Here is a 26,380-nt window from a genome sequence, read left to right on the forward strand (position 1 = left end):
TAAAAATAAAAACAATTTTAACCAACATAAATTTATCAGGATTTCAATGGGAAGTGTGGTCCTGCTTCTGGCCAATGAGATAGTCAAATTAATTAGGGTTGTTGTTGTTGTTGTTGTTGTTGTGTGCCTTCAAGTCATTTCAGACTTTGGGTGAGCCCAAGTCTAAAATGTATTTATTTATTATTTACTGCATTTATTTACTACATTTGTATCACACCCTTCTCACCCCAAAGGGGACTCAGTGGCTTACAAATTATATGTACATACAATATATTATATTATTAGCATCGCACAATATTACCATTATATATTACTATATTGAACTATACCACTATACTGTAATATTATTAGTAATATTATATGTAATATAGAATATATAATTAATATTATTATGATATGGTATTATTATTAGTGTTATATTGTATTACATTATAATATTATTATCAATATTATATGTATATACAATATATTATATTATCAAACTGAGGGCGGGGGCCAGGTAAATGACCTCGGAGGGCCGCATCCGGCCCCCGGGCCTTAGTTTGGGGACCCCTGCTCTGAAGGATTGTGAACCGGCCCTCGGCTTAAGAAGTTTGAGGACCCCTGTACTATATAAACATTCCCTCCCTCCATTCAAGGGGAGGGGAAACAAGAGGAGGAGGAGGAGGAGGAAGGGGCAACCTCAGCCTGGAAGCGAGCGGGCGAGCGAGCGCGTGCACGCGGAGGGGGCGAGAGGGCGCGCGGCCGAGGAGCCTCTGTGTGTGTGTGTGTGCGCGCGCGCGCTCCCGCTCCTCCTCCTCCTCCTCCTCCTCCTCCTCTCGCCCCCCGAGCGCCAAAGCCAAGCGAGCGATGCCTCTGAGCGGACCGGCAGCCTTCCTCATCTTCTCCTTCCTCATCTTCTTCCTCCTCCTCCTCTTCTCCCTCTCCAGAAGGAACCGGAGCCACAATAGCAGCAGCAGGAGAAGCAGCAGCAGCAGCAGAGGCTTTTCTTCTTCTTCCTCCTCCTCCTCGCCGCCGCCTTGGGCTCTGGCTCTCGCCTTGTTCAGAACCACCATTGGAGCGGACGGCAGCGGCGTTGGGTCTCCTCTTCTCCTTCTGGGTCTCTCTTCAGCCCTGGATCCCGCTTTGTGCAAAGTTTGCCTCTCCTCCTCTTCTTCTCCTTCCTCACGACCGGCTTCAGTGCGTTGATTCTTGGAAGGAGAAGAAAGCAAAACAATTCAACCTCTCTCTATGGCACGATTCCTTTTTTTCTCCACCTGCCTTTTTTGATTTCCTGAGGATTTAAACGCGCCACAAGACTCGCTCTTTCTTCCCTCCGTGGACCTCGACAAACAACTCACCGGGAAAGGATTTAATCTCCGGCTTTTGGAAGAAATACACTTATAATATTTGGATTTTTTCCCTCCGCTTCGTCTTATATTGTACCTCGGCGGGAGTTCTTTCTTCCTTCGAGAGTTCCCCGAGAATCCCCTTATTTGCTCGCCTTCTCCTCCCCCTGCAAAGGGGAGTAAACAAGAACCACGAGGAGGAAAAGGAATATGAGGGTGTCGTGGTTCACTTTCGCCTTCCTTTGGGGGACTTTCTGTACAAGTAAGTCATGGGAAAGCCGGGGAAAGGGGAAAGAAAAGCCTTGAGAGGGTCTTCCTGGTGTCGCCCTGAATAATCACCACTTTAGGAATAATCTAGATATACTATACTATTACTACTATTACTAATATATCAATATATTAAATATATATTATACATTATTATATATTAATAATTATATTATAATAATAATATATATATATACCTACTTTGATAATATATATACACCCACATTATTATTTGATATCTATATAATAATAATAATCTATATATGCCTACTTTAATAATATATACACAGCCACATTATTATTTGATATCTATATAATAATAATCTATATATACCTACTTTAATAATATATATACACCCACATTATTATTATTTGATATCTATATAATAATTATACATTATCTAATAATTATAATATATTACTATTATATCTATATAATGATCTATATATACCTACTTTAATAATATATACACACCCACATTATTATTATTTGATATCTATATAATAATTATACATTCTCTAATAATTATAATATATTATTATATCTATATAATAATAATCTATATATATCTACTTTAAAAATATATATAGACCCACATTATTATTATTTGATATCTATATAATAATTATACATTATCTAATAATTATAATATATTATTATTATATCTATATAATAATTATATATACCTACTTTAATAATATATACACACCCACATTATTATTATTTTATATCCATATAATACTTATACATTATAATATATTATTATTATATCTATATAATAATTATATATACCTACTTTAATAATCTATATACACCCACATTATTATTATTTGATATCTATATAATAATTATACATTCTCTAATAATTATTATATATAGTAATAATAATAATAATCTATATATACTTTCATAATATATATACACACCCACATTATTATTATTTGATATCTATATAATAATTATATATTATATAATAATTATTATAATATATTACTATTATATCTATATAATAATAATCTATATATACCCACATTATTATTTTATATCTATAATATTAATACATTACATATAATAATTATTATAATATATTATTATTATATCTATATAATAATAATCTATATACACCCACATTATTTTATATATATATGTATATATAACTACTTTAATAATAATAATCAGTATATTTCCAGATTATTAATAAATTATGATAGCTATATTATTATGTATTATATTTGTTAATAATCTATATATACCTACTTTAATAGTAATAATCTATATCATAATTGTTATATTATATCTGCAATAACTATGTAATATATATTATATATTATATCTATATAATAAGATATATAAACCCCAATTATTATAACATATCTACAATAATTATATATTATACTATATATTATATTAATAATCATATATTATAATATATCTATATAATAATTATATAAACCCAGATTATAATATATATTAATAATTATACATTATTAAACTATATCAATATAATAATTATAATCTATACTATATGTTATCTAATTATTATTAGATATATTAATAATTTTATATATTATATTATCTCTGTTTAATCATAATCTATATATATCTACTTTAATAATAATAATAATAATAATAATAATAATAATAATAATAATCTATATATAACCAGACTAGAGGAGCAAGGATGGTTTATGTGTCTGAATTGAGACAATTTCTTATTTCTGATTTTAAGGAGAGGGGAAAAGATAACCACAAAACTTTTACCATTGTTTGTTATATTCTCATTACTTTTTTTTCTTTGCGGCTTTTAGTTGACCTTTAGCATTGTCTGTTACTTTCTTTCTTTTGTTGGTTTTGATTGCAAACACTTGGGAAAGGAAAGGGCTTGTTGTTGTGTTATTGAGGGTTGTTCCTTCTTGTTTTTTGGGAAGGAGAGCCTTGCTTTGGTTGGAACATGGGCTGCGTTTGGAAACAAAGATCATTCTGGGACCTGGATTGGGGAAAAAAAGGAAAGAAAGGAGGCCTTTTGGGGAGGGGGCAGTGAAAAACGTGGTCATTTTCTCTCCTCCTTGGCCTCTGGTGCCATGTGTTTTCAACCCTCCATAAAGATCTTTGCTCTGGGAGAAGGAAACACACACAAACACAGAGCCATCCAGGCCTTGCAAGGAAGGTGTTACTATATTTTAGCAACTTTTTGTTTGTTTTGAAAAAGGAGCCAGGTAAAAAAACTTCCTACTATTTCCTTTTATCAGGTTCCCTTTCATTGTGGAAGTTCATTTTGGGGTAGGATTTGAACATAAAATAAGGAGAAGATTGGGTTTGAAATAGTCAAGACGTGGAAGGATTTCCATTCATGTTAGGACTGATTTGTGGTTCCTCCTTCCAGGATGGAAACGGATTTGTTACTGTTAATATGTATGGGTTGCTGTGAGTTTTCCAGGCTGTATGGCCATGTTCCTGAAGCATTCCCTCCTGACGTTTCGCCCACATCGATGGCAGGCATCCTCAGAGGTTGTGAGGTCTGTTGGAAACTAGACAAGTGCGGTTTATATATCTGTAGAAAATTCAGGGAGGAAGAAAGAACTCTTTGTCTGCTTGAGGCAAGTGTGAACATTGCAATTAGCCATCTTGATTAGCATTGAATGGTCTTGCAGCTTCAAAGCCTGGCTGCTTCCTACCAGGGAGAATCCTTTATTGAGATGTGTTATCTGGCCCTGATTGTTTCATGCCTGGAATTCCTTTGTTTTCTGAGAGTTGTTCTTTATTTACTGTCCTGATTTTAGAGTCTTTCAATACTGGTAGCCAGATTTTGTTCATTTTCATGGTTTCCTCCTTTCTGTTGAAATTGTGTGCATGTTTGTGGATTTCAGTGGCTTCTCTGTGTTGTCTGACGTGATGGTTGTTAAGAGTGTTAGAGTGGTTCCACGTTCACACTTGCCTCAAACAGAGAAGAGTTCCTTCTCCCACCCTGGACATCATTTCACAGATATATAAACCCCACTAGTTTCTAACAAATCTCTGAGGATGTCTGCCATAGATGTGGGCGAAACGTCAGGAGAGAATGCTTCTGGAACATGACCATACAGCCTGTAAAACTCACAGCAACACAATGACTCCGGCGATGAAAGCCTTCGACAACACAGATGTATTACTACAGTAGAGTCTCACTTATCCAACACTCGCTTATCCAATGTCCTGGATTATCCAACACATTTTTGTAGTCAATGTTTTCAATAAATAGTGATATTTTGGTGCTAAATTTGTAAATACAGTAATTACTACATAGCATTACTGCGTATTGAACTACTTTTTTCTGTCAAATTTGTTGTATAACATGATGTTTTGGTGCTTAATTTGTAAAACCATAACCTAATTTGATGTGTAATAGGCTTTTCCTTAATCCCTCCTTATTATCCAACATATTCGCTTATCCAACGTTTATGTTGGATAAGTGAGACTCTACTGTATTTGTATTTATGGTTTGCTGTGAGTTTTCCGGACTCTATGGCCATGCTGCAGAAGCACTCTCTCCTGATGTTTCTCCCACATCTATGGCAGGCATCCTCACAGGTTGAAGGATTTGTGTTTATGTTGGCCTAACTCAAGGCAGAGGCAACGCATCAGGGGTTAAATGAGTTGGGTTTCATGTGTTGTCGAAGGCTTTCATGGCCGGGATCACAGGGTTGTTGTATGTCTTTCGGGCTGTGTGGCCATGTTCCAGAAGCATTCTCTCCTGACGTTTCGCCCACATCTATGGCAGGCATCCTCAGAGGTTGTGAGGTTTCATTGCGAAAATTGAGAAAATTCATGTGAGTTGGGTTTCATTGCGAAAATTGAGAAAATGTGTGCGTATATGATGAACCTTTAAACTTTTGCCCTTTCCGAAGAAAGCCTCCCTATTTTGTCTGTGGCAAAAAGTATAAACAAGGCTTGAAAGCAAGCAAGGCCTGGCTTGGAAAGTGACTTCCCCGAAGGAATGCATTTGTTTTATGGCATGATTGCCTCCGGCTTCACCATTTCCACCACCACAGACCCACAAACTCTCCTTTTGTTCATTGCCATGCCTGCCAGCCTCAAGGAAGGGCATCTGGCTTTTTTAAATGTGGGTTTTTTCTTTCTTTATTTTTGGGTGGGTGGGAGCGATGGGTGTGAAGGAAGGGAGGAGAGGGGGAGAGCTGTGTCCATTGTCACCTCCTGCCGGGGAGGCTTCACAGCCCTGGGCTGCCAGAAGCCTGGTCTCTTGTTATGGAAATGGGGCTTCATTGTGCCATAAATCCCTTTCCCCCTCCTTCCCACCCTGGAGCTTGACGAGGAGGAGGGGGCTGGGAAGGGGCTTGTGTGTGTGTGTGTGTGTGTGTTTGTGGGAGGGGGTTTGTGCCCTGCCTCTCCTTCCCCTTTTGTTGTCAGCGCCTTTCTCCACCTCCTTGTTTTGATGACTTGAGGAGCCGGGGAGGGGTCTGGAGGGAGAGAGAAAGGAGGGAGACAGAAGGCAGGGATGGAAGGAAAGCAAAGAGGGAGAAAGCAAGGATGGATGCAGGAATGGGAGGCGGGAGAAGCCAGAGATGGAAGCAAAGCAATAGCGAGAGAAACCAGGAATGGATGCAAAGAGGGAGACAACAGAGGATGCAAAGAAAGAAGAGGTGAACAATAAATAGTACAGAATAACCAGGGATGTGTTGTCAAAGGCTCACATGGCTGGAATCACTGTGTTGCTGTGAGTTTCCCAGGCTCTATCGCCAATGTTCCAGAAACATTCTCTCCTGACGTTTCGCCTGCATCTATGGCAGGCAAAATAACCAGGGATGTGTTGTCAAAGGCTCACATGGCCGGAATCACTGTGTTGCTGTGAGTTTCCCAGGCTCTATCGCCAATGTTCCAGAAGCATTCTCTCCTGACGTTTTGCCTGCATCTACGGCAGGCAAAATAACCAGGGATGTGTTGTCAAAGGCTCGCATGGCTGGAATCACTGTGTTGCTGTGAGTTTCCCAGGCTGAATAGCCAATGTTCCAGAAGCATTGTCTCCTGACGTTTCGCCTGCATCTGTGGCAGGCAAAATAACCAGGGACGTGTTGCCAAAGGCTCACATGGCCGGAATCACTGTGTTGCTGTGAGTTTCCCAGGCTGAATAGCCAATGTTCCAGAAGCATTCTCTCCTGACGTTTTGCCTGCATCTACAGCAGGCAAAATAACCAGGGATGTGTTGTCAAAGGCTCACATGGCCGGAATCACTGTGTTGCTGTGAGTTTCCCAGGCTGTATAGCCAGTGTTCCAGAAGCATTCTCTCCTGACGTTTCGCCTGCATCTACGGCAGGCAAAATAACCAGGGATGTGTTGTCAAAGGCTCGCATGGCTGGAATCACTGTGTTGCTGTGAGTTTCCCAGGCTGAATAGCCAATGTTCCAGAAGCATTGTCTCCTGACGTTTCGCCTGCATCTGTGGCAGGCAAAATAACCAGGGACGTGTTGCCAAAGGCTCACATGGCCGGAATCACTGTGTTGCTGTGAGTTTCCCAGGCTGAATAGCCAATGTTCCAGAAGCATTCTCTCCTGACGTTTTGCCTGCATCTACAGCAGGCAAAATAACCAGGGATGTGTTGTCAAAGGCTCACATGGCCGGAATCACTGTGTTGCTGTGAGTTTCCCAGGCTGTATAGCCAGTGTTCCAGAAGCATTCTCTCCTGACGTTTCGCCTGCATCTACGGCAGGCAAAATAACCAGGGATGTGTTGTCAAAGGCTCGCATGGCTGGAATCACTGTGTTGCTGTGAGTTTCCCAGGCTGAATAGCCAATGTTCCAGAAGCATTGTCTCCTGACGTTTCGCCTGCATCTGTGGCAGGCAAAATAACCAGGGACGTGTTGCCAAAGGCTCACATGGCCGGAATCACTGTGTTGCTGTGAGTTTCCCAGGCTGAATAGCCAATGTTCCAGAAGCATTCTCTCCTGACGTTTTGCCTGCATCTACAGCAGGCAAAATAACCAGGGATGTGTTGTCAAAGGCTCACATGGCCGGAATCACTGTGTTGCTGTGAGTTTCCCAGGCTGTATAGCCAGTGTTCCAGAAGCATTCTCTCCTGACGTTTCGCCTGCATCTACGGCAGGCAAAATAACCAGGGATGTGTTGTCAAAGGCTCACATGGCCGGAATCACTGTGTTGCTGTGAGTTTCCCAGGCTGTATAGCCAGTGTTCCAGAAGCATTCTCTCCTGACGTTTCGCCTGCATCTACGGCAGGCAAAATAACCAGGGATGTGTTGTCAAAGGCTCACATGGCTGGAATCACTGTGTTGCTGTGAGTTTCCCAGGCTGAATAGCCAATGTTCCAGAAGCATTGTCTCCTGACGTTTCGCCTGCATCTGTGGCAGGCAAAATAACCAGGGACGTGTTGCCAAAGGCTCTCATGGCCGGAATCACTGTGTTGCTGTGAGTTTCCCAGGCTGAATAGCCAATGTTCCAGAAGCATTCTCTCCTGACGTTTCGCCTGCATCTATGGCAGGCATCCTCAGAGGTTGTGAGGTCTGTTGGGTTTATATAAGTAAAGGTAAAGGTTTCCCCTGACGTTCAGTCCAGTCATGTCTGACTCTGGGGGGTTGGTGCTCATCTCCATTTCTAAGCCGAAGAGCCGGCGTTGTCCGTAGACACCTCCAAGGTCATGTGGCCAACATGACTGCATGGAGCGCTGTTACCTTCCCGCCAGAGCGATACCTATTGATCTACTCACATCTCAACGACTTTGCATTTGTGGCACAGGGGAAAAAAGAAGATCTAACACACTATGTGCTACATTGTCCCTTGTATAATGATCCTAGGAAAAATCTCCTAGGAACACTCTTGGAAAAAAAGGGCAGCATGGCAACAATCTGCTGTGATCTGTGACTTGCTAGCAGATTATTCCAGAAACATAACACATAAGGTGGCTACATTTGCAATCACAGCCCAAAAGATCAGAGCTAAAGTAGCAAAATCCATACTTGAGGTCGGAAATGGAAATGGAAATGGTTTGGGATGATACAAATCAGACACTGTCATTATTATGTTTCTGGCATCATAATTTTAAAGAGCTAGTTTTAATTTTTTGAATAAGTTTTAATGTTTATATTGGAAAGTGTTCATAAAGGTTGTATATTACTGATGTCATGGCCTATGGCTAGTACATTAAACAATTCATTTATTCATACTCACATTGGCATGTTTTCAAACTGCTAGGTTGGCAGGAGCTGGAGCTAACAGCAGGTGCTCACGCCGCTCCCGGTGTTTGAACCTGGGACTTTTCGGTCTCCAGCTCTGTGCTTTAACGCACTTTGCCACCTGGGCGAAGTGGGTTTATATATCTGTGGAATAATGTCCAGGGTGGAAGAAAGAACTCATGTCTGATGGAGGCAGGTGTGAAAGTTGCAATTGGCCACCTTGATTAGCATTGAATAGCCTTACAGCTTCTGTTGGAAACTAGCCAAGTGAGGTTTATATACCTGTGATATAATGTCCAGGGTGGGAGAAAGAACTTGTCTGTTAGAATCATCAAGTTGGAAGAGACCTCATGGGTCAGAATCATAGACCTCATGGGTCATCCAGTCCAACCCCCTGCTAAGAAGCACGAAAACCGTATTCAAAGCACCCCCCCCCCTCCATAGATGACCATCCAGCCTCTGATTAAAAGCCTCCAAAGAAAGAATCTCCACCACAGTACAGGGCAGAGAGTTCCACTGCTGAACAGCTTTCACAGTGAGGAAGTTCTTCCAAATGATCAGGTGGAATCTCCTTTCTTTCCTGTAGTTTGAAGCCTTTGTTTTGCATCCTAGTCTCCAGGGCAGCAGAAAACATGCCTGCTCCCTCCCCCCCCATGACTTCCCCTCACATCTTGATCCATGACCGTTATCATGTCTCCTCTCAGCCTTCTCTTCTGCAGGCTGAACATGCCCAGCTCTTTAAGCCGCTCCTCATATAACTTGTTCTCCAGACCCTTGATTATTTTAGTTGCCCTCCTTCTGACACATTCCAGCTTGTCAATATCTCCCTTCAGTTGTGGTGCCCAGAATTGGAACACAGAGTGATTCCAGGCATGGTCTGACCAAGGCAGAATAGAATAGAGGAGTAGCATGACTTAGAGAGATACAACGACTTTGCGCTTGTTAGAGGCAAGTGTGAATGTTGCAATTAATCACCTTGATTAGCACCAAAAAGCCTTTCAGCTTCAATGCCTGACTGCTTCCTGCCTGGGGTAATCCTTTGTTGGGAGGTGTTAGTCGGCCCTGGTTGTTTCATGTCTTTTAGAAATTGTAAATGCTGGTAGCCAGGTATTGTTCATTTTCATGGTTTCCTCCTTTATGTTGAAATTGTCCCAGTTGGTGGATTTCAGTGTCTTCCCTGTGTATTCTGACATGGTGGTTGTGAGAGTGGTCCAGCCTTTCTGTCTTCTCAAATAATATTCTGTGTCCAGGTTGGTTCAGGGTAGGAGAAAGAATTCTCCTATCCTGTGAATATTGCAACTGACCAGTAAGCAGCCAGGCTTTGAAGCTGGAGGTGTCTATGGACAACGCCGGCTCTTCGGCTTAGAAATGGAAATGGGCACCAACCCCCAGAGTCGGTCACGATTGGACTTAACGTCAGGGGAAACCTTTACCTCTATTATTATTGTTACTATTACATTTATTTTACTCTTTTTATTATTATTAATACATTTATTATTTCACTACAATATTATTATTGTTATTACATTTATTATTTTACTCTATTATTACATTTATTTTTATTATTATTATCTCCTCAAATAATATTCTGTGTCCAGGTTGGTTCAGGGTAGGAGAAAGAATTCTCCTACCCTGTGAATATTGCAACTGACCACTCAGCAGCAAGCAGCCAGGCCTTGAAACTGAAAGGCCATTCAATGCTAATCTAGGCGGTCCGTTACCATATTCACAGACAGGCAAGAGTTCCTTTCTCCCACCCTGGACATTATTCCACAGATATATAAACTCTTCACAGATGCAGGAGAGAATGCTTCTGCACTTTTTGAAAGGTAGAAAGCATGGATGTGCATGTTTGTGTTGATGCGTATATCTCCACTACTACTACGACTACTATACTACTACTATTTTGCGGCTGGGAGATTGACATGTCCAACGTGCGCGCCCCCGCGGCCCCCTCCGGTCTCCTGGCCACGGAAGAATAATAATAACAACAACCTTGGGCTGACGTCACTGCCCGGCCCCAGAGCCTCCCTTAAAGCTGCAGAGCCGTGTTTTGGTCATGCTAGGGTCACACGCAAGGGATCCGTCCTCCTTTGTTTTTGGAACAGAAGACAAGGGAATGGAGTGCTTGCATTTCCATAACACATCTTCCCTCCAAGTTGTTTTCCTTATTATCCCTCCCCTCCTCTCTTTTCACTCTCCAGGTACATTTTACATCAAGCCTGTGCAAACTTGGGCCCTCCAGGTGTTTTGGACTCCAACTCCCACAATTCCTAACAGCCGGTAGGCTGTTAGGAATTGTGGGAGTTGGAGTCCAAAACACCTGGAGGGCCCAAGTTTGCACAAGCCTGATATAAATACATCCCCAAAATCCACAACACTTGAATCCCAAGAATTTCAAATACAAGCGATATAGCAAAACCACAATAGCTGCAAAAGCTCCTCTCCTTATTGTATTTTGAGATGAATGCAAACATCTATACTATGAAGCAAGCCTTTCAGCATCGTATAGACGTCCTCCATTGCAATAAATCCCATAACCTTTAACTTCCTTTGTGTTCTTTCTTCTTTTCCCGTCCATCCTTCCTTCTAATATTTCCCTCTCTTTGTGAGTTTGTTTTGAAACGTGTTCCAGAATCGCAGGGTGTGTGTGTGAAAGAGAGGAAAAAATCAGCGTAGCATCAGCGTAAGCGGCTCCAGTTTTGCTGGTGTTTCTTTGTTCAAGGTACCCATTATATATTCACTGTCAGTGCCTTCTCCTCTTTGTGTGTGTCTGTTGTCAACAGTGCGATCTCGTTTCTCCCTCTCCTGCTCCCCTCCGTCTTCAACGGAGCTGGAAGTGGCAAAGGGTGAAGCCTGCTTCCCATTTCCTTTCATTTGATATGTGGGATTCGAAGGAGCCGAGCATTTCTTTAACCGGAGGCTCATTTGCATTGATCTTTGTCCTCCTGATGTGAAGGGTTTTCTGCATGATCCTATGGAAATACTCTTCACCGATGCAGTGTTTCCTAGAATAACATTTAGGGTCTTAACCTGTTTGGCATTGAAGGGAGACCTTGTATATGGGGCTATTTTAAATTTAATACTCATTCTTCCTTGGTATGCTATTTAAAACACTTTTGAACGATGATAGTACAGTAGAGTCTTGCTTATCCAACCTTCACTTATCCAACATTCTGTATTATCCAATAAAGTCTGCCTTCACGGGACTGAACCTTTTATGGATTTACTGTATATACTCAAGTACAGTAGAGTCTCACTTATCCAAGCCTTGCTTATCCAAGCTTCTGGATTATCCAAGCCATTTTTGTAGTCAATGTTTTCAATATATCGTGATATTTTGGTGCTAAATTCGTAAATACAGTAATTACAACATAACATCACTGCATATTGAACTACTTTTTCTGTCAAATTTGTTGTATAACATGATGTTTTGGTGCTTAATTTGTAAAATCATAACCTAATTTGATGTTTAATAGTTTTTACTTAATCCCTCCTTATTATCCAAGATATTCGCTTATTCAAGCTTCTGCCGGCCCGTTTAGCTTGGATAAGTGAGACTCTACTGTATAAGCAGAGTTTTTCAGCTCTTTTTTAGGACTGAAAAAGCTCCCCTTCGGCTTATACTCGGGTGAGGGTCCTGGTCGGCTTATACTTGAGTATATACGGTTCATTTATTATTTTTCTTTATTATTATTGTTACTATTACATTTATTTTACTCTATTTTTATTATTATTAATACATGTATTATTTCACTCCAATATTATTGCTATTACATTTATTATTTTGCTCTATTATTATTATTATTGTTATTATCATTATTACAGTAGAGTCTCTCTTATCCAACATAAACGGGCTGGCAGAAAGTTGGATGAGCGAATATGTTGGATAATAAGGAGGGATTAAGGAAAAGCCTATTACACATCAAATTAGGTTATGATTTTACAAATTAAGCACCCAAACATCATGTTTAACAACAAATTTGACAGAAAAAGTAGTTCAATATGCTTGAGTATAAGCCGACCTGCATATAAGCCGTAGTAATTGCTATGTAGTAATTACTATATTTATGAATTTAGTACCAAAACATCACAATGTATTGAAAATATTGACTACAAAAACATTGACTACTAAAAGGCAGACTGATAATCCAGAATGTTGGATAAGCGAATGTTGGATAAGTGAGACTCTACTGTATTATTAAAAGGATATATAAGGGCATTTACATTGAAGAAGGTGAGAATAATGGTTTAATCAGAGTTGGACAGTCTTGTCTTAAATTATGTAAATATTCAAAAACATTTAAACTAACAATGCCCCTATTAATGTAATTTTATTAGTATCAATTTTTATTTCTGAAATTTACCACCCTCGGCTTATACTTGAGCCAATGTTTTCCCAGTTTTCTTGTGGTGAAATTAGGTGCCTAGGCTTATATTCGGGTCGGCTTATACTCAAGTATATATGGTAACTTGCAAATCTGCTGTTACTGTATGCAATTCTTTATTTGTAGTCAATTTTTTAGTAGCCAGTGTTTTTGCAGTCAATGTTTCAAATACATTGCAATGTTTTGGTGCTAAATTCATAAATACAGTAATTACTACATAACATTACCATGTAGTAAACCATGTATTGAACTGCTTTTTCTGTCAATTTGTTGCAAAACGTGATGTTTTGGTGCTTAATTTGTAAAATCATAACGTAATTTGACGTTTAGTAAGCTTTTCCTTAATCGCTCCTTATTATCCAACATTTTCGCTTATCCAACGTTCTGCTGGCCCGTTTATGTTGGATAAGTGAAACTATTGTAGTTGCTTCCTAACAAATGTATAGTAGGCTCTCAGGCTTTCTCTACACTGCCATATAATGCTGTTTGAAACTGTATTACATGCTCTGTATACATTCATGTAATACAATGTAACTGGTCTACACCGATCATATAATGCAATGTGGATGGGTCCTGATGTCTTTTTTCTATTGTTGTCATTGCATAAATGTTTGAAATAAACCTTTCCCCATACTAGTTGCCTTTTAGAAACTACTTGGGAGGTTGTTTGCTGTTGCATGGTTATATCAGCTCTTTTGGAAATGTAATACGAAGAAGGGGAGGGAGTGGATGGAAACATGTGCCATGTGAATTATGAGACTCCTCCCAGGCTGAAGAGTCCCATTAAAAACGGAGCCAGCCGTTTTCCCGCTTTTATGAATGGGCCCGGCGCTCTCTTTTATGTGTTATTTGTGCTTTTGTTTTGTACCAGGGCTCTTCTCGCAGCTGTAGCGAAGTTCAGTCAAAACGCAATGGAAGTTATTTATGGGACGTTATGGCCCTTCTTTGCTGGTGTGTGAATGTCTATGTGTGGAAATGCCTTTATCTCGGCGAGAGCTATTTAAAAATGGCTTGACCTTCCTTGCATGCCTGTGAGTGATTTCTAGAAAGAGCTTTGCAAATGGTAGTGGAACAAAAGCAGATTGTGGCTTTTCTTGAAAGAAATGGATCGCTGCGTTTAATTTGTTTTGTTTTGTTTTGTTTTGGATTATGACAAGATTTGTTGACAACAACATTATGCTCGCTTGTAGGGCTTTGTTTACAAATGTTCCTGCGGTCCAAATGTTCAGGAATTGTGCTCATCTCCCTGCCATGCTCATTTTTCTCACCTGAAGGATATAATATGGATTGTACGAATATGTAACGGCGCTCCATGCAGTCATGCCGGCCACATGACCTTGGAGGTGTCTATGGGCAATGCCGGCTCTTCGGCTTAGAAATGGAAATGAGCACCAATCCCAGAGTCAGACATGACTGGACTTAACTTAAAGGACTGGAAAGCTTTACCTTTTACTACGAATATGAATATTGTCAAAATATTGCAGAATTGAAGCTATTTATTTAGTGGCACACACTCCGCTATATGTCCAACTGTTCACCTCAATTTCTGTCCCATGGATAATTGGATTTTGAATTTGGCTTGTTATGGAAGCAAGGATGGGTGAGAAACCTTCACTAGAGACACCTTTTCCCCATGAAAACTATTTCAGGCGTGAATTCTTAACTATGAGTTGTTCGTAAGTCGGATATTTGTAACTCAGGAATTGCCTATATTGGTAAGCACTCCACTAAACAGCAATAAATTGAATTCTAAACAGCCAGGTCCCCTGCCTTCCAGAGCCCTGCATTTATCCTCTTGTGGATGAGAAAAGAAACGAGGCCGGCTTCATTAACTTGCTAATTAAGCACAATGAAGTGCTGTGCCAAGGTTAATGGCGCTGGTCTTTAAAAACACAAAACTCTTGAACTAGTGTCCAGGATCCTATTAACAAAAATCTATTGTTAGATATAGATTATGCCACTCTAAATATTAAGACTCTAGTCGCAAAGCTTGCATTACAATAGTTCCGGCATACATAATATTAACGTGGGAATGAGAAACACCACTGACTTTGTGTTGTAGAAAGCTTTCATGGCTGGAATCACTGGGTTGCTATGAGTTTTCCAGGCTGTATAGCTAAGTTCCAGAAGCATTCTCTCCTGCTGTTTTGCCCATATCTGTGGCAGGCATCCCCAGAGGTTGTGAGTTCTGTTGGAAACTAGGCAAGTGGGGTTTATATATCTGTGGAAAGTCCAGGTTGCGAGAAAGAACTCTTGTTTGCTTGAGACAAGTGTGAATGTTTCATTTGCTCACCATTCCCAGGTTTACTAGATGTTTGGGGCAACCAGCCAAGACTAGCCATTGCTTTCATGGTTTGTTTATCCAGAAACATGTACGTAGCTGGCCAATAGCTGTGTGCATGTGCCTACAAGTCACTTGTTGATTTATGTTGACCCTGTCCATTTCATAGGGTTTTCCTAAGCAAGGAATACTCAGAAATGGTTTGCCAACTCCACTCACTGAAATGTAGCCCAGCACCTGGTATTTGTTGGTAGTCTCCCATCCAAGCACTAACTGAGAATCCAGTGCCTTTGGCATTTAGGCCAATACTGCAAGTGAAATACTTTGTATTTAGATAGGGTTTTTCTCAGGTTAATATTTCTGTATTGCAACCATATTTACATTTGGGATGGAGGATATATTTTCCAGCTAGAGGAAACTTCAGCTGCATTGGTGTTGCAGCAGGAGGAGATTGAAATTGGCATAAGCTATTTGGAACTCAAATGTTAATTCATTAACTTTCACCCAACACCTTTCTTAACTTGATAAAAACACATTGTTATTGTTCCTTCATGTCATTTATGACCTATGGTACTCTTAAAATGAATCTATCACAGGATTTTCTTGGAAAGATTAGTTTAAAAGGGGTCAACCTCTGAGGCTGAGAGTGTGTGATTGGCATCACTCAATGTTTTTCCATGGCCAAACAGGGATTTGAACCCTGGTTTCCAATCAATCCGTTGCACCATGCTGACTCTCCTTAATGATATATTGCATTTAAAGGTAAAGGTTTCCTCTGACGTTAAGTCCAGTCATGTCTGACTCTGGGGGTTGGTGCTCATCTCCATTTCTAAGCCGATGAGCCGGCATTGTCCATAGACATCTCCAGGTCATGTGGCCGGTGTGACTGCATGGAGCCGTTACCTTCCCGCCAGAGCAGTACCTATTGATCTACTCACATTTGCATGTTTTCGAACTGCTAGGTTGGCAGGAGCTGGGGCTAACAGCGGGCACTCATTCCGCTCCCAGGATTTGAATCTGGGACATTTTGGTCCACAAGTTCATCAGCTCAATGCTTTAACACACTGTGCCACCACAGTTTATCTTAATCCATGTATGGGTCTAGAATACACATTAGAAAGCTTGAACCTGAGTTTCCTTTTTGCTTTGAAGCATCCATGACAGTGGTTCTCAACCTGGGGTCCCTAGACATATTTGGCCTACAACTCCCAGAATCCCAACCAGTTTACAAGCCGTTAGGAATTCTGGGAGTTGAAGGCCAAAAAACATCTGGGGACCCCAGGTTGAGAACCACTGATCTATGAGGAGTCCTCTAGAATCATAGAATAGTAGAGTTGGAAGAGACCTGATGGGCCATCCAGTCCTACCCCCTGCCAAGAAGCGCCTTCATTTGCATTCTGTCTTCTTCAATGGCAATGTATAGATGATTCCTCCTCTGTATAGATATTTTCCATTGTAACACCCACTTCTCTTTCACCTTCCCTTCCTATTGTAGTTGGACACAAGAGGCAGTTACATTGTTTAGCATTGATGGGCACTGTAAAAGTCTGCCACATTCTCCAAAAATCCTTGCAACATGCTTAGAATTTGTATCATGTTTCTTTCCAAAGAATCATTATATTAACACTGACACAATGGGGCGGGGGGCTAATTTTGCATAAGAAAGATATGCCAAGGAACCAAACTTTCAGGAACTGGCCCTGTACATGTCATTACATGTCTGCTCTGAAGTATGTTTCATTTGTTGTGGATTTGGTTTACAGAGGCTGTCGTTTAGTAGCAGAGAACATTGTGCCCCCCACATTAACTGGGATTAGGGCTCCATAAAAGTGGAAATGTATAAATAAACATGTTTTAAACACAAGAGAACATTTTTATAGGCCTTTGTAGATTCTCTAGTGTGACCAGCCTTCCAGAAAGTGACCACTGCTGGTCAGTATTGGCAGCCTTGAAGTAGATGGATCCAGTTTCCGTATAAGACAACTTCCTGTGTCCTTCATGTCTTTGATTACTGCTATTTGTCAAGGGCGGCATTACACATAATTACTTTAAGTCCTGGGATATATCAAAGACTAACGAATTTATTTGAACATAATTGGTTACAGACCAGAACAGAGCTTGGAATGTTACGCTTGAAATTTAGTTCAATAACGTTAGAAATGGGAACATTAATTCATCAACGTAAACACTAAAAATGGGCATAGTTTCATTTGGTAAGTTGTCATTAATCATCTCAGTGTTGGGACCAAGCCATAAGATGTGTTACTTTTGGTGTTAGAAGAACACATTTTGTTACCGGATTCTTCAAAAGGGCCATTCCTCAAATCTGGATTCCCCCCCCCCCCTTGTTTGTGTTGTTGTTGTTGTTGTTGTGTGTCTTCATGTCATTTCTGAAGGATAACGTATCACTGGGCTTTCTTAACATGATTTGTTCAAAGTGCGGTTTGCCTTTTCCTTCCTCTGAGGCTGAGAGAGTGTGACTTGCCCAAGGTCACCAGTAGGTTTCCATGGCAGATACTCAAACTGCATAGTCATAACTGGTTCTCCCATTAATAGGAGTAATAGGATTGTTGACTAGGAAGGGTGAGGTTCAGTTAGTTTGGAAAGGGCTAGCCCAAAGGGTGAGACCTTTTTATTTTAGGGCCCTTCCACACAGTCATAAAACCCAGAATGTCAGGGCAGATAACGCAGTTCAAAGCAGATATTGTGGACTCCACACTGCCATATAATCCGGTTCAATGTGGATCGTATACAGTTGTGTGGAAGGGGCCTTATAGCTTATTCTATTCCCTTTCCCACCCATCTTCATTTTCTTTTTCTTTACCATCCATGGATTATAATATCCACAAGTGGTTCTGGAACCAAACCCAAGCAGATACCAAAGACTCACTATCTATACTTGATAATATACAATGGGAATCAGTCCACAGCACAATGAACAGAGGAGTAGAAGCTTCTCAACGAAGCTGTCGAAGGCTTTCATGGCTGGGATCACAGGGTTGTTGTATGTCTTTCGGGCTGTGTGGCCATGTTCTAGAAGCATTCTCTCCTGACATATCGCCCACATCTATGGCAGACATCCTCAGAGGTTGTGAGGTATGGATAAACTAAGTAAGGAAATGACTCTACACAGATATATATTCTTTCCTTTCCTTACTTAGTTTATCCATACCTCACAACCTCTGAGGATGCCTGCCATAGATGTGGGCGAAACGTCAGGAGAGAATACTTCTGGAACATGGCCACACAGCTCGAAAGACATACAACAACCCTCTTCTCAAAGAAATCTCAATGTCCAGGCACTCCAGAAAAACTCCAAATGTTTCCTCCATACAGGTCCAAGGGGAGCATTTTGAAAGGATTGGATGCTGAAAGTCCACCAAAGAAAGTTGGGAGTGTTCAGATAAGGCTAGGAAACAACTCTGCTCTGAAACCCTTGAATGCCAATCAAAGTTGACATTGTTCTTTCAACCATAGTTATCAAAATGCAAATGGACCATAGGTTTGTATTCTCTCACTTCCAAAACCTTTCCATTCTGTGATGCTGATTTTGCTTGCTGGCTTTAACTTTGGCTATAGTTTTAAGCAGGTTTTGAACAAGTGTAACAAACCACAACTGAGAAAGAACTGGGTATTTATGTAAACTGGAACAACAAGAGAGGAATAGATTATCTCTTTCCCAATTGCTGTCCTATCTCTTATCCTTGACCCAGTCTCATTGCTTTCCCAGAATATTAGTTTTGGAGATCCCATGCAAAACTAGGTTTTGCTGGAAATCGTAGAACTGGTTAAAAGCAAAACATCTTGCTGGACTTGTGGGGTCAAAGACATTTATTTATTTAAACAGATCCTTTGATCTTTTAGCTCATTTATCTTCACTATCAGCTTCTTTGGAAATCATATGACAATTTACACATTGACAAAAGGAATCCTGTTGGTGTGTGTTTGTTTAAAAGCTGCGAAGTGGATCTTGTTTACATGAGGAATTCTTCAAAGTCTCTTCTTGCTTTGCTCATTTAGTTGAATGAATGGCATTTTACATTCTTGGTCAGCTGGAAAAGAGTGTGCGCTTGTGAGAGTAATTCTTGGAAGCGTTTCTGTTCTGGTTCTTCCTCCTCGCCCTACTACGGTATATAATAACCCACCCTTCTGGAGAAAGTTGAGAGGAAAGACCAGGGAAAAGATACTGCTTTGAAAAGTACTTTGTTTCCTGTGTTGTACTTTGTTTCCTTTTATTTGCTTTCCCACACCCAGCATGCTGCTTCCCTGAAGTTGCAATGTCATACTTCTTGTGTAATCCAATTTTATTCAGGGATGGATAAAATTACCTATTTGAACTACGACTCCCAGAAATCCACAACTAAGATCACAGTTGGTCATATTCGTTATGGAAATCGGAGAGTTGTAAAAACTTTCTCCTAATTCACCTGAATTAAATATTTTCTGCAATACTAAACATGGCCTAATGTTTATGTTTACGTAACTTTAAAAAACATAACTGTACAGTTGGGTTTTTTTATGCCCACAACTGGATATTATGTCCTGACTCCATGCCTTACACCTAGTTAAATCATTCTGCTTATCTTGGTTCTGTCTCCTGAGATGGAAAATGTAACTTTGAAACCAGTTTTTCCCCAAAAAAAATCCATTGATAACTCCTATAGATATATCACAAAAGAGTTTTCAGTGTTGTTTATGGTCCTTGTGCCCTTTTGTTTGTCTCTCTCTTACTTTTCTTTACTGTTGGAATGATAGTTCTTAACATGATCTTGTTCAGACTTGGGGAAAGTTACTTTTTAAAGACTAAAGCTATCATAATCCACAGCCAAGATCAGATATGAGTAGCCACTGAGGGCCCTTCCACACAGCATATAACCCAGAATATGTTTTTGTAGTCAGTGTGTTTTCAATACATTGCAATGTTTTGGTGCTAAATTCGTAAATACAGTAATTACTACATAATGTTACTGTGTATTGAGCTGCTTTTTCTGTTGTTGTTATAAAACATGATTTTGGTTTTGGTGCTTAATTTGTAAAATCATAATGTAATTTGTTATTTATAGGCTTTTCCTTTATCCCTCCTTATTATCCAACATTTTCGCTTATCCAACGTTCTGCCGGCTCGTTTGTGTTGGATAAGTGAGACTCTACTGTATGTAGTAATTACTATATTTAAAAATTTAGCACCAAAACATTGCAATGTATTATTAACATTGACTACAAAAACACTGACTACAAAAAAAGATAAAATTGCATAAAATGATATTTTAAATCTGCTACCTAGAGAAACAGCTGTGGATTTGGGCAGGAGGAGACTGTGTTGGATAATACAGAACGCTGGATAAGCTAATGTTGGATAAGCGAGACTCTACTGTATTCGTACAAAACTGCAATCTCTCTCCCATGAGCAAAAAAAGTAATAAGGCGAGAATTCCTTTTCTCCCATTCTCTTTCCAGACGAGATGAACTTTAGTCAATAGTTGCTCCATTTTGACTCTGCTCCTGTGAAAAGGGCATTTACCCGACCGATTTCCTTGCAAAAAGTGAGTCACTGGAACTAACTCTTCAAGCCTGCAGCCACCTTTCTGTCCTATTCACCTCGCCTGCTGCTTTTCTGCTGTTTTCAGATTTAATGGGGCACCTTTCTTGCTGCTTTTTCTGCTTTTCCCTACTTTTGGAAGGTAGTGCCAAAGGGTTATGACCCTCTTTCCCTTCAAGTTATGCCAGGATCTCATTAATGTGCCACCTTGGACAACAATAGCATCCAATTCTGTGCTATTTTAAGATATTATCAATTACTGTTGCACAAACTGCACCTTTTTTGTACCCTGTGTCCATGTGTGATGTTGGCCTTCTTGGTGACAAATGGCAGGGAGAGAATAAATCAGCAGTAGAAACATGCAGGGTGTTCCTGTATGGCAAACATTAGCGGAGAGTACTGTGATAACATTCAGGCTTGTTATAACCTGTATTTCCTATATTCTAACTCCTTGCAGAGCTACAGTTTGAAGGCTCGCTGTGGTTGAATTCCTGGTCAATATTAGTGAAACTCATGATTTGTGAATGTACTCAATTTGCTCTATTTCTTTGATTCTAAGATGCACCTCATTTTTGGAGACATGATGGGGGGGGGGGGAGGAAGCCCATACAAACATCTCCAAAAAAAAGGAGGAACGTCTTCGGATTGCAGGTGCCATATTTAAATGATAGTTTTATTCTGTTGGTAGCACTGAAATTAGTTTTTTTGTCGTGTCAGAAGCGACTTGAGAACATACTGCAAGTCGCTTCCGGTGTGAGAGAATTGTCTGTCTACAGACACGTTGCCCAGAGGATGCCTGAATGTGTTACCATCCTGCTAGGAGGCTTCTCTCATGTCCCTGCAAGCTAGAGCTGACAGATGGGAGCTCACCCCATCTCACAGATTTGAACCGGCAACCTTCAGGTCAGCAACCCAACCTTTAGGTCAGCAGTCCAGACGGCACAAGTGTTTAACCCATTGCGCCACTGCAGCTCCACATTGAAATTAGTCTGTGTCTTGCAGAAACAGGGTATACAGTAGAGTCTCACTTATCCAACAATCACTTATCCAGCATTCTGGATTATCCAACGCATTTTTGTAGACAATGTTTTCAATACATCGTGATATTTTGGTACTAAATTCGTAAATACAGTAATTACTACATAGCATTACCTTGTATTGAACTACCTTTTCTGTGAAATTTGTTGTCTAACATGATGTTTTGGTGCTTAATTTGTAAAATCATAACCAAATTTGATGTTTAATAGGCTTTTCCTTAATGCCTCCTTATTATCCAACATATTCGCTTATCCAACGTTCTGCCGGCCCGTTTATGTTGGATAAGTGAGACTCTACTATATCAATTAGTGGGAAATGCATTTTATCACTTAGTGAGAAATTCATTATGTTTCCATAAGCATCTAGTCTGATGGTATGAATCTAGTGTGACTTTCAGATAGGATCTCTTTGCACAGTTAATGTTCTTTTCTGCTTCCACGTTTTTTCTGACTTATGATAACCTTAACCTGACACTGATCAGTGTTGAATAGAATTACTCTAGATCTCAGTAACCTCCCTTGGATTTGCATGAAGCAGGATTCTTAGTTTCAGCCCATTTCTGTGCATTTTGTCAAAAAACCTATTCCTAGAACTGGCTGCGATTTTGCCCTCGCGTTCCTCAAGTGCTGTAGGTCAAGACTTGTATTAGCATTGCCTTCAGCGGAGGGTTTGGAACAGAAATGGAGGAGTGGCTTGAGCAAAGGTCCCCTCCAGCTCTGCTTATCTTAACTGGCCGCAGCTTATCAGGCAAGCCCTGCAAAGGGGTTTTCCCAGCCTTGCAATCCTATTTAACTGCATGTAAGCCTAATGCCTCTCTCTCTCTCTCTCTACATGCAGAGCTTGTGTGTTCTGCCCTTGGAAGTATGCCACGGAGTCCTTGCCCCAAGGACAGATATTAATGGGGTTCCCTCTGACTATTTGGAAATCAGTAGGCCAGGAAGAGAGCATTTTAGCACTTCCTTGCAAGGCAAGATTTAGTCATTCCTTGCCTTGACAATGGTGGCAGCTCTCCCGCTGGGGGTGAGAATTGATTTGCTAGCTAGAGAATAATACCTGGAGCTGCCTTAATCTGGAGCAGACTATTCACCCATCTCAGCCTGCATTGTCTTCCCTAACTAGCAGTCATTCTCCAAAGCATTCTGTTTGTTATTTGGGATCCTATTAACTGGAAATGCTGTAGATGGGAACCGTCTGTGTTTTGCTGTCTGTACGGAAAGTGAGAAGCAAAACTGAAGCAATATTGTGGGATTTTTCTCTACTACGAGAGTTGTAACTTTTGAAATACAAATATCAGTGTATTTGTGAATTTGTGTATTATGCACATGTGTGAAACTGAAGCCCGCAGGTTTAATTTGGCCCTCCATGTCATTTTATGTGGCCCTCCAGATGCTGGATTAAAGGTAAAGGTAAAGGTTCCCCCCCCCCCCCCCCCGACATTAAGTCCAGTCGGGTCCGACTCTGGGGGTTGGTGCTCATCTCCATTTCTAAGCCGAAGAGCCGGCGTTGTCCATAGACACCTCCAAGGTCATGTGGCCGGCATGACTGCATGGAGCGCCATTACCTTCCCACCGGAGCGGTACCTATTGATCTATTCACATTGGCATGTTTTCGAACTGTTAGGTTGGCAGGAGCTGGGGCTAACAGCTGGCGCTCATTCCACTCCCCGGATTTGAACCTGGGACCTTTTGGTCTGCAAGTTCAGCAGCTCAGTGCTTAAACACACTTCGCCACTGGGGCTCCAGATGCTGGACTATAATTCCTTTATTCCACATCATTAGACGTTATGACTGGAGATGGTGGGAGTTGTGATACAGTCACATCTGTGAGCCATGTGTTCTGTTTAGTCAGGAGAGTGAGGTCTAAATTTAGATGGAAGTCTTGTGGGTATGATGTCCAGCATTAAAATGTCCTTCAAACTTTCTCCAACCTCAGAACCATGAGTGATCTTGAGTTTCAATTCCTATTATCCCCAATCAGCATGGCAAGTAATAGAAAGGATGGGAGTTGTTGTTTCATAACATCTGGGGACCCAAATTGGATAAAAACCTACGTCCACCAACCACCATGTAAAATATATAGTTGGTCCTCTGTATCCACAAATTCTCCATCCATGGATCCAATGGCCCTTTGAAGGCAACCATAAGGGTGATTGTTGCCCTTGGTAAAATGCATTTGACACCCTTGTACTATGGATATGGGAAGATATGTGATTTCTTCCTAGAGCCCAACATCATAAATGTTTTCTGTAAAGGATATGGAGCTTAAAAAAAATTAGAGCCAACCATCAGTGGGATAAGAAAGGGTCCTTCGGATCTTCCTAACAATGGGAACTTCAGCCTTGCTGCTTCTCTTCTTCTGTTCCGCTTGCTACCGATACCTTTTTGATAACTAGCAACACTGAAGCACTGCATGGGTGATGTCAAGGTCCCTCCTCAACGAAGGAAACTAAATACAGCGTTATTAAAGTTGCAAAGATGCCACAGCGTTACCATCGGCACAGGCTGCCACCTCTGGACTTCCTGCAATCGAATACACAAAGCATTTGCTCACTCTCTTCTTTCTATGCGCCTCCTTTTCTTTTTTTCAGTGGGTAAGAATTATTATTGGAGAAGAAAGGAGGATGGCTTTACAAAGTAGTTGCAGACATTGCCGAAATGGAGGAAATAAGCATTTGTTAGGAAGTGCCACCTTTCAAGAGCTACAACCTTCTAAATCAGGCACGGGCAAACTTTGGCCCTCCGGGTGTTTTGGATTTCAACTCCCACAATTCCTAACAGCCGGTAGGCTGTTAGGAATTGTGGGAGTTGAAGTCCAAAACACCCGGAGGGCCAAAGTTTGCCCATGCCTGCTCTAAATACAAAGATCTACCTAGAATTGTATGGTATAGTAAAACTTTGGAGATCAGTGTTCGAATCTCTGTTCAGACACGGAAACCCATTGGATGACCTTAGTTGGGTGGCACTTTCTCAGCCTCAGAAAACCCCATGATGGATTCTCCACAAGTTGGAAATAACCTGGTGGCATACAATAGCAAAGTTGGAATAGAGCAGGTTCACTATCTGCTCTGACCAAGGAGCAGAAATCTTCGGCATTCAAAAACGTGGTGAACTTCATAGGTAAACATGCAAAGAATTTTGGACCTGGTGTTGCTCTGTCTTTCGAGGAAGGCAAAGAGACCAAGGAAGTCTAATTCAGAGAATCCCTAACTGACTGAAATACCAAGAAGTCCTCCTATTAGAATCGTAACAAATGGTTTTTCACATTTCGCCTTCCATTTGATTCTATTTTCGTGTCAGGAGCGACTTGAGAAACTGGAAATCACTTCTGGTGTGAGAGAATTGGCTGTCTACAAGGGCATTGCCCAGGGGACAGCTGGATGTTTTGATGTTTTGATCATCCTTGTGGGAGGCTTCTCTCATGTTCCCACCTGGAGCTGGAGCTGATAGAGGGAGCTCATCTGCGCTCTCACTGGGTTGGATTCGAACTGACAACCATCAGGTCAGAAACCCAACCTTCAAGTCAGCAGTCTTGCCGGCACAAGGATTTAGCCCACTGTTCCCCTGCCGTATATGGGCTGGAAAGCCATCATGGTGCAGTGGTTTGAGCGCTGGGCTCCGACTCTCAAGACTTGGGTTCAAATGTCCACTTTGTCACGGGAGGCCATTGGGTGACTTTCATTAAGTGAAATTCTCTCAGGCCCCTTCCACACAGGTGTATAAAATCCACATTCAACTGGATTATCTGGCATGTGGGGACTCAGATAACCCAGTTCAAAGCAGATATTCTGGCTGTGTGGAAAGGTCCTTAGAATCATAGCGTGGGCAGACACCCCAAAGACCATCCAGTCCAACCCCATTCTGCCATGGAGAAATACACAACTAAACCCTCCTGACAGATGGCTATACAGAATCTGCTTACAAACTTCCAAAGGAGGAGACTTGACTATACTTCAAGGCAGTTTATTCCACAGTCAAACAGCTTTTTTCCTCTTTCCTAAACTCGGCTCATTCTGTTCTGAATTTCTCCACTCCCTGCCATGGGGTTAACCTCCTGTACAACCCGAGCGTGTTACTTGTGTTTATTGTCATCATGCTGGAAAATAGGATAGGACACTTTGTCCCTGTGTATATTACATTGGTCAGGAACAGAAACGTATTCCCACTGTTAAAAGAAATGGATTTGCTAAGACAGTTTTTCAGAAAAGTGTATGGCAAGAATTTGACAGCGGATGACATTGTTTATGGGCATGTCGTAAAATGCGTAACTTGTAGGTCTGGTTCTGTATTAATTGTGCAACAAAATGTGACTTTGGGGACTAAAAGTTAGATAGATCTAAAGTTAGATAAATGCCTCATCTAAG

The 26,380-nt window shown here is 40.9% G+C and overlaps 1 protein-coding gene across 1 annotated transcript in view; it reads left to right on the forward strand.

Annotated features, from left to right (window-relative positions):
• The first annotated feature begins 807 nt into the window (after positions 1-807).
• acvr2b (activin A receptor type 2B) overlaps positions 808-26,380 on the forward strand; it is a 158,857-nt gene continuing 133,284 nt past the window's right edge. The window contains exon 1 of the mRNA XM_062957915.1: positions 808-1,590. Within this exon, the coding sequence (XP_062813985.1) occupies positions 1,539-1,590 (52 nt within the window). The 5' untranslated portion in view covers positions 808-1,538. The remainder of the gene's footprint in view (positions 1,591-26,380) is intronic.

This window comes from Anolis carolinensis, chromosome 6, assembly GCF_035594765.1.
Source record: "Anolis carolinensis isolate JA03-04 chromosome 6, rAnoCar3.1.pri, whole genome shotgun sequence".
Classification (NCBI taxonomy): Eukaryota; Metazoa; Chordata; class Lepidosauria; order Squamata; family Dactyloidae; genus Anolis; species Anolis carolinensis.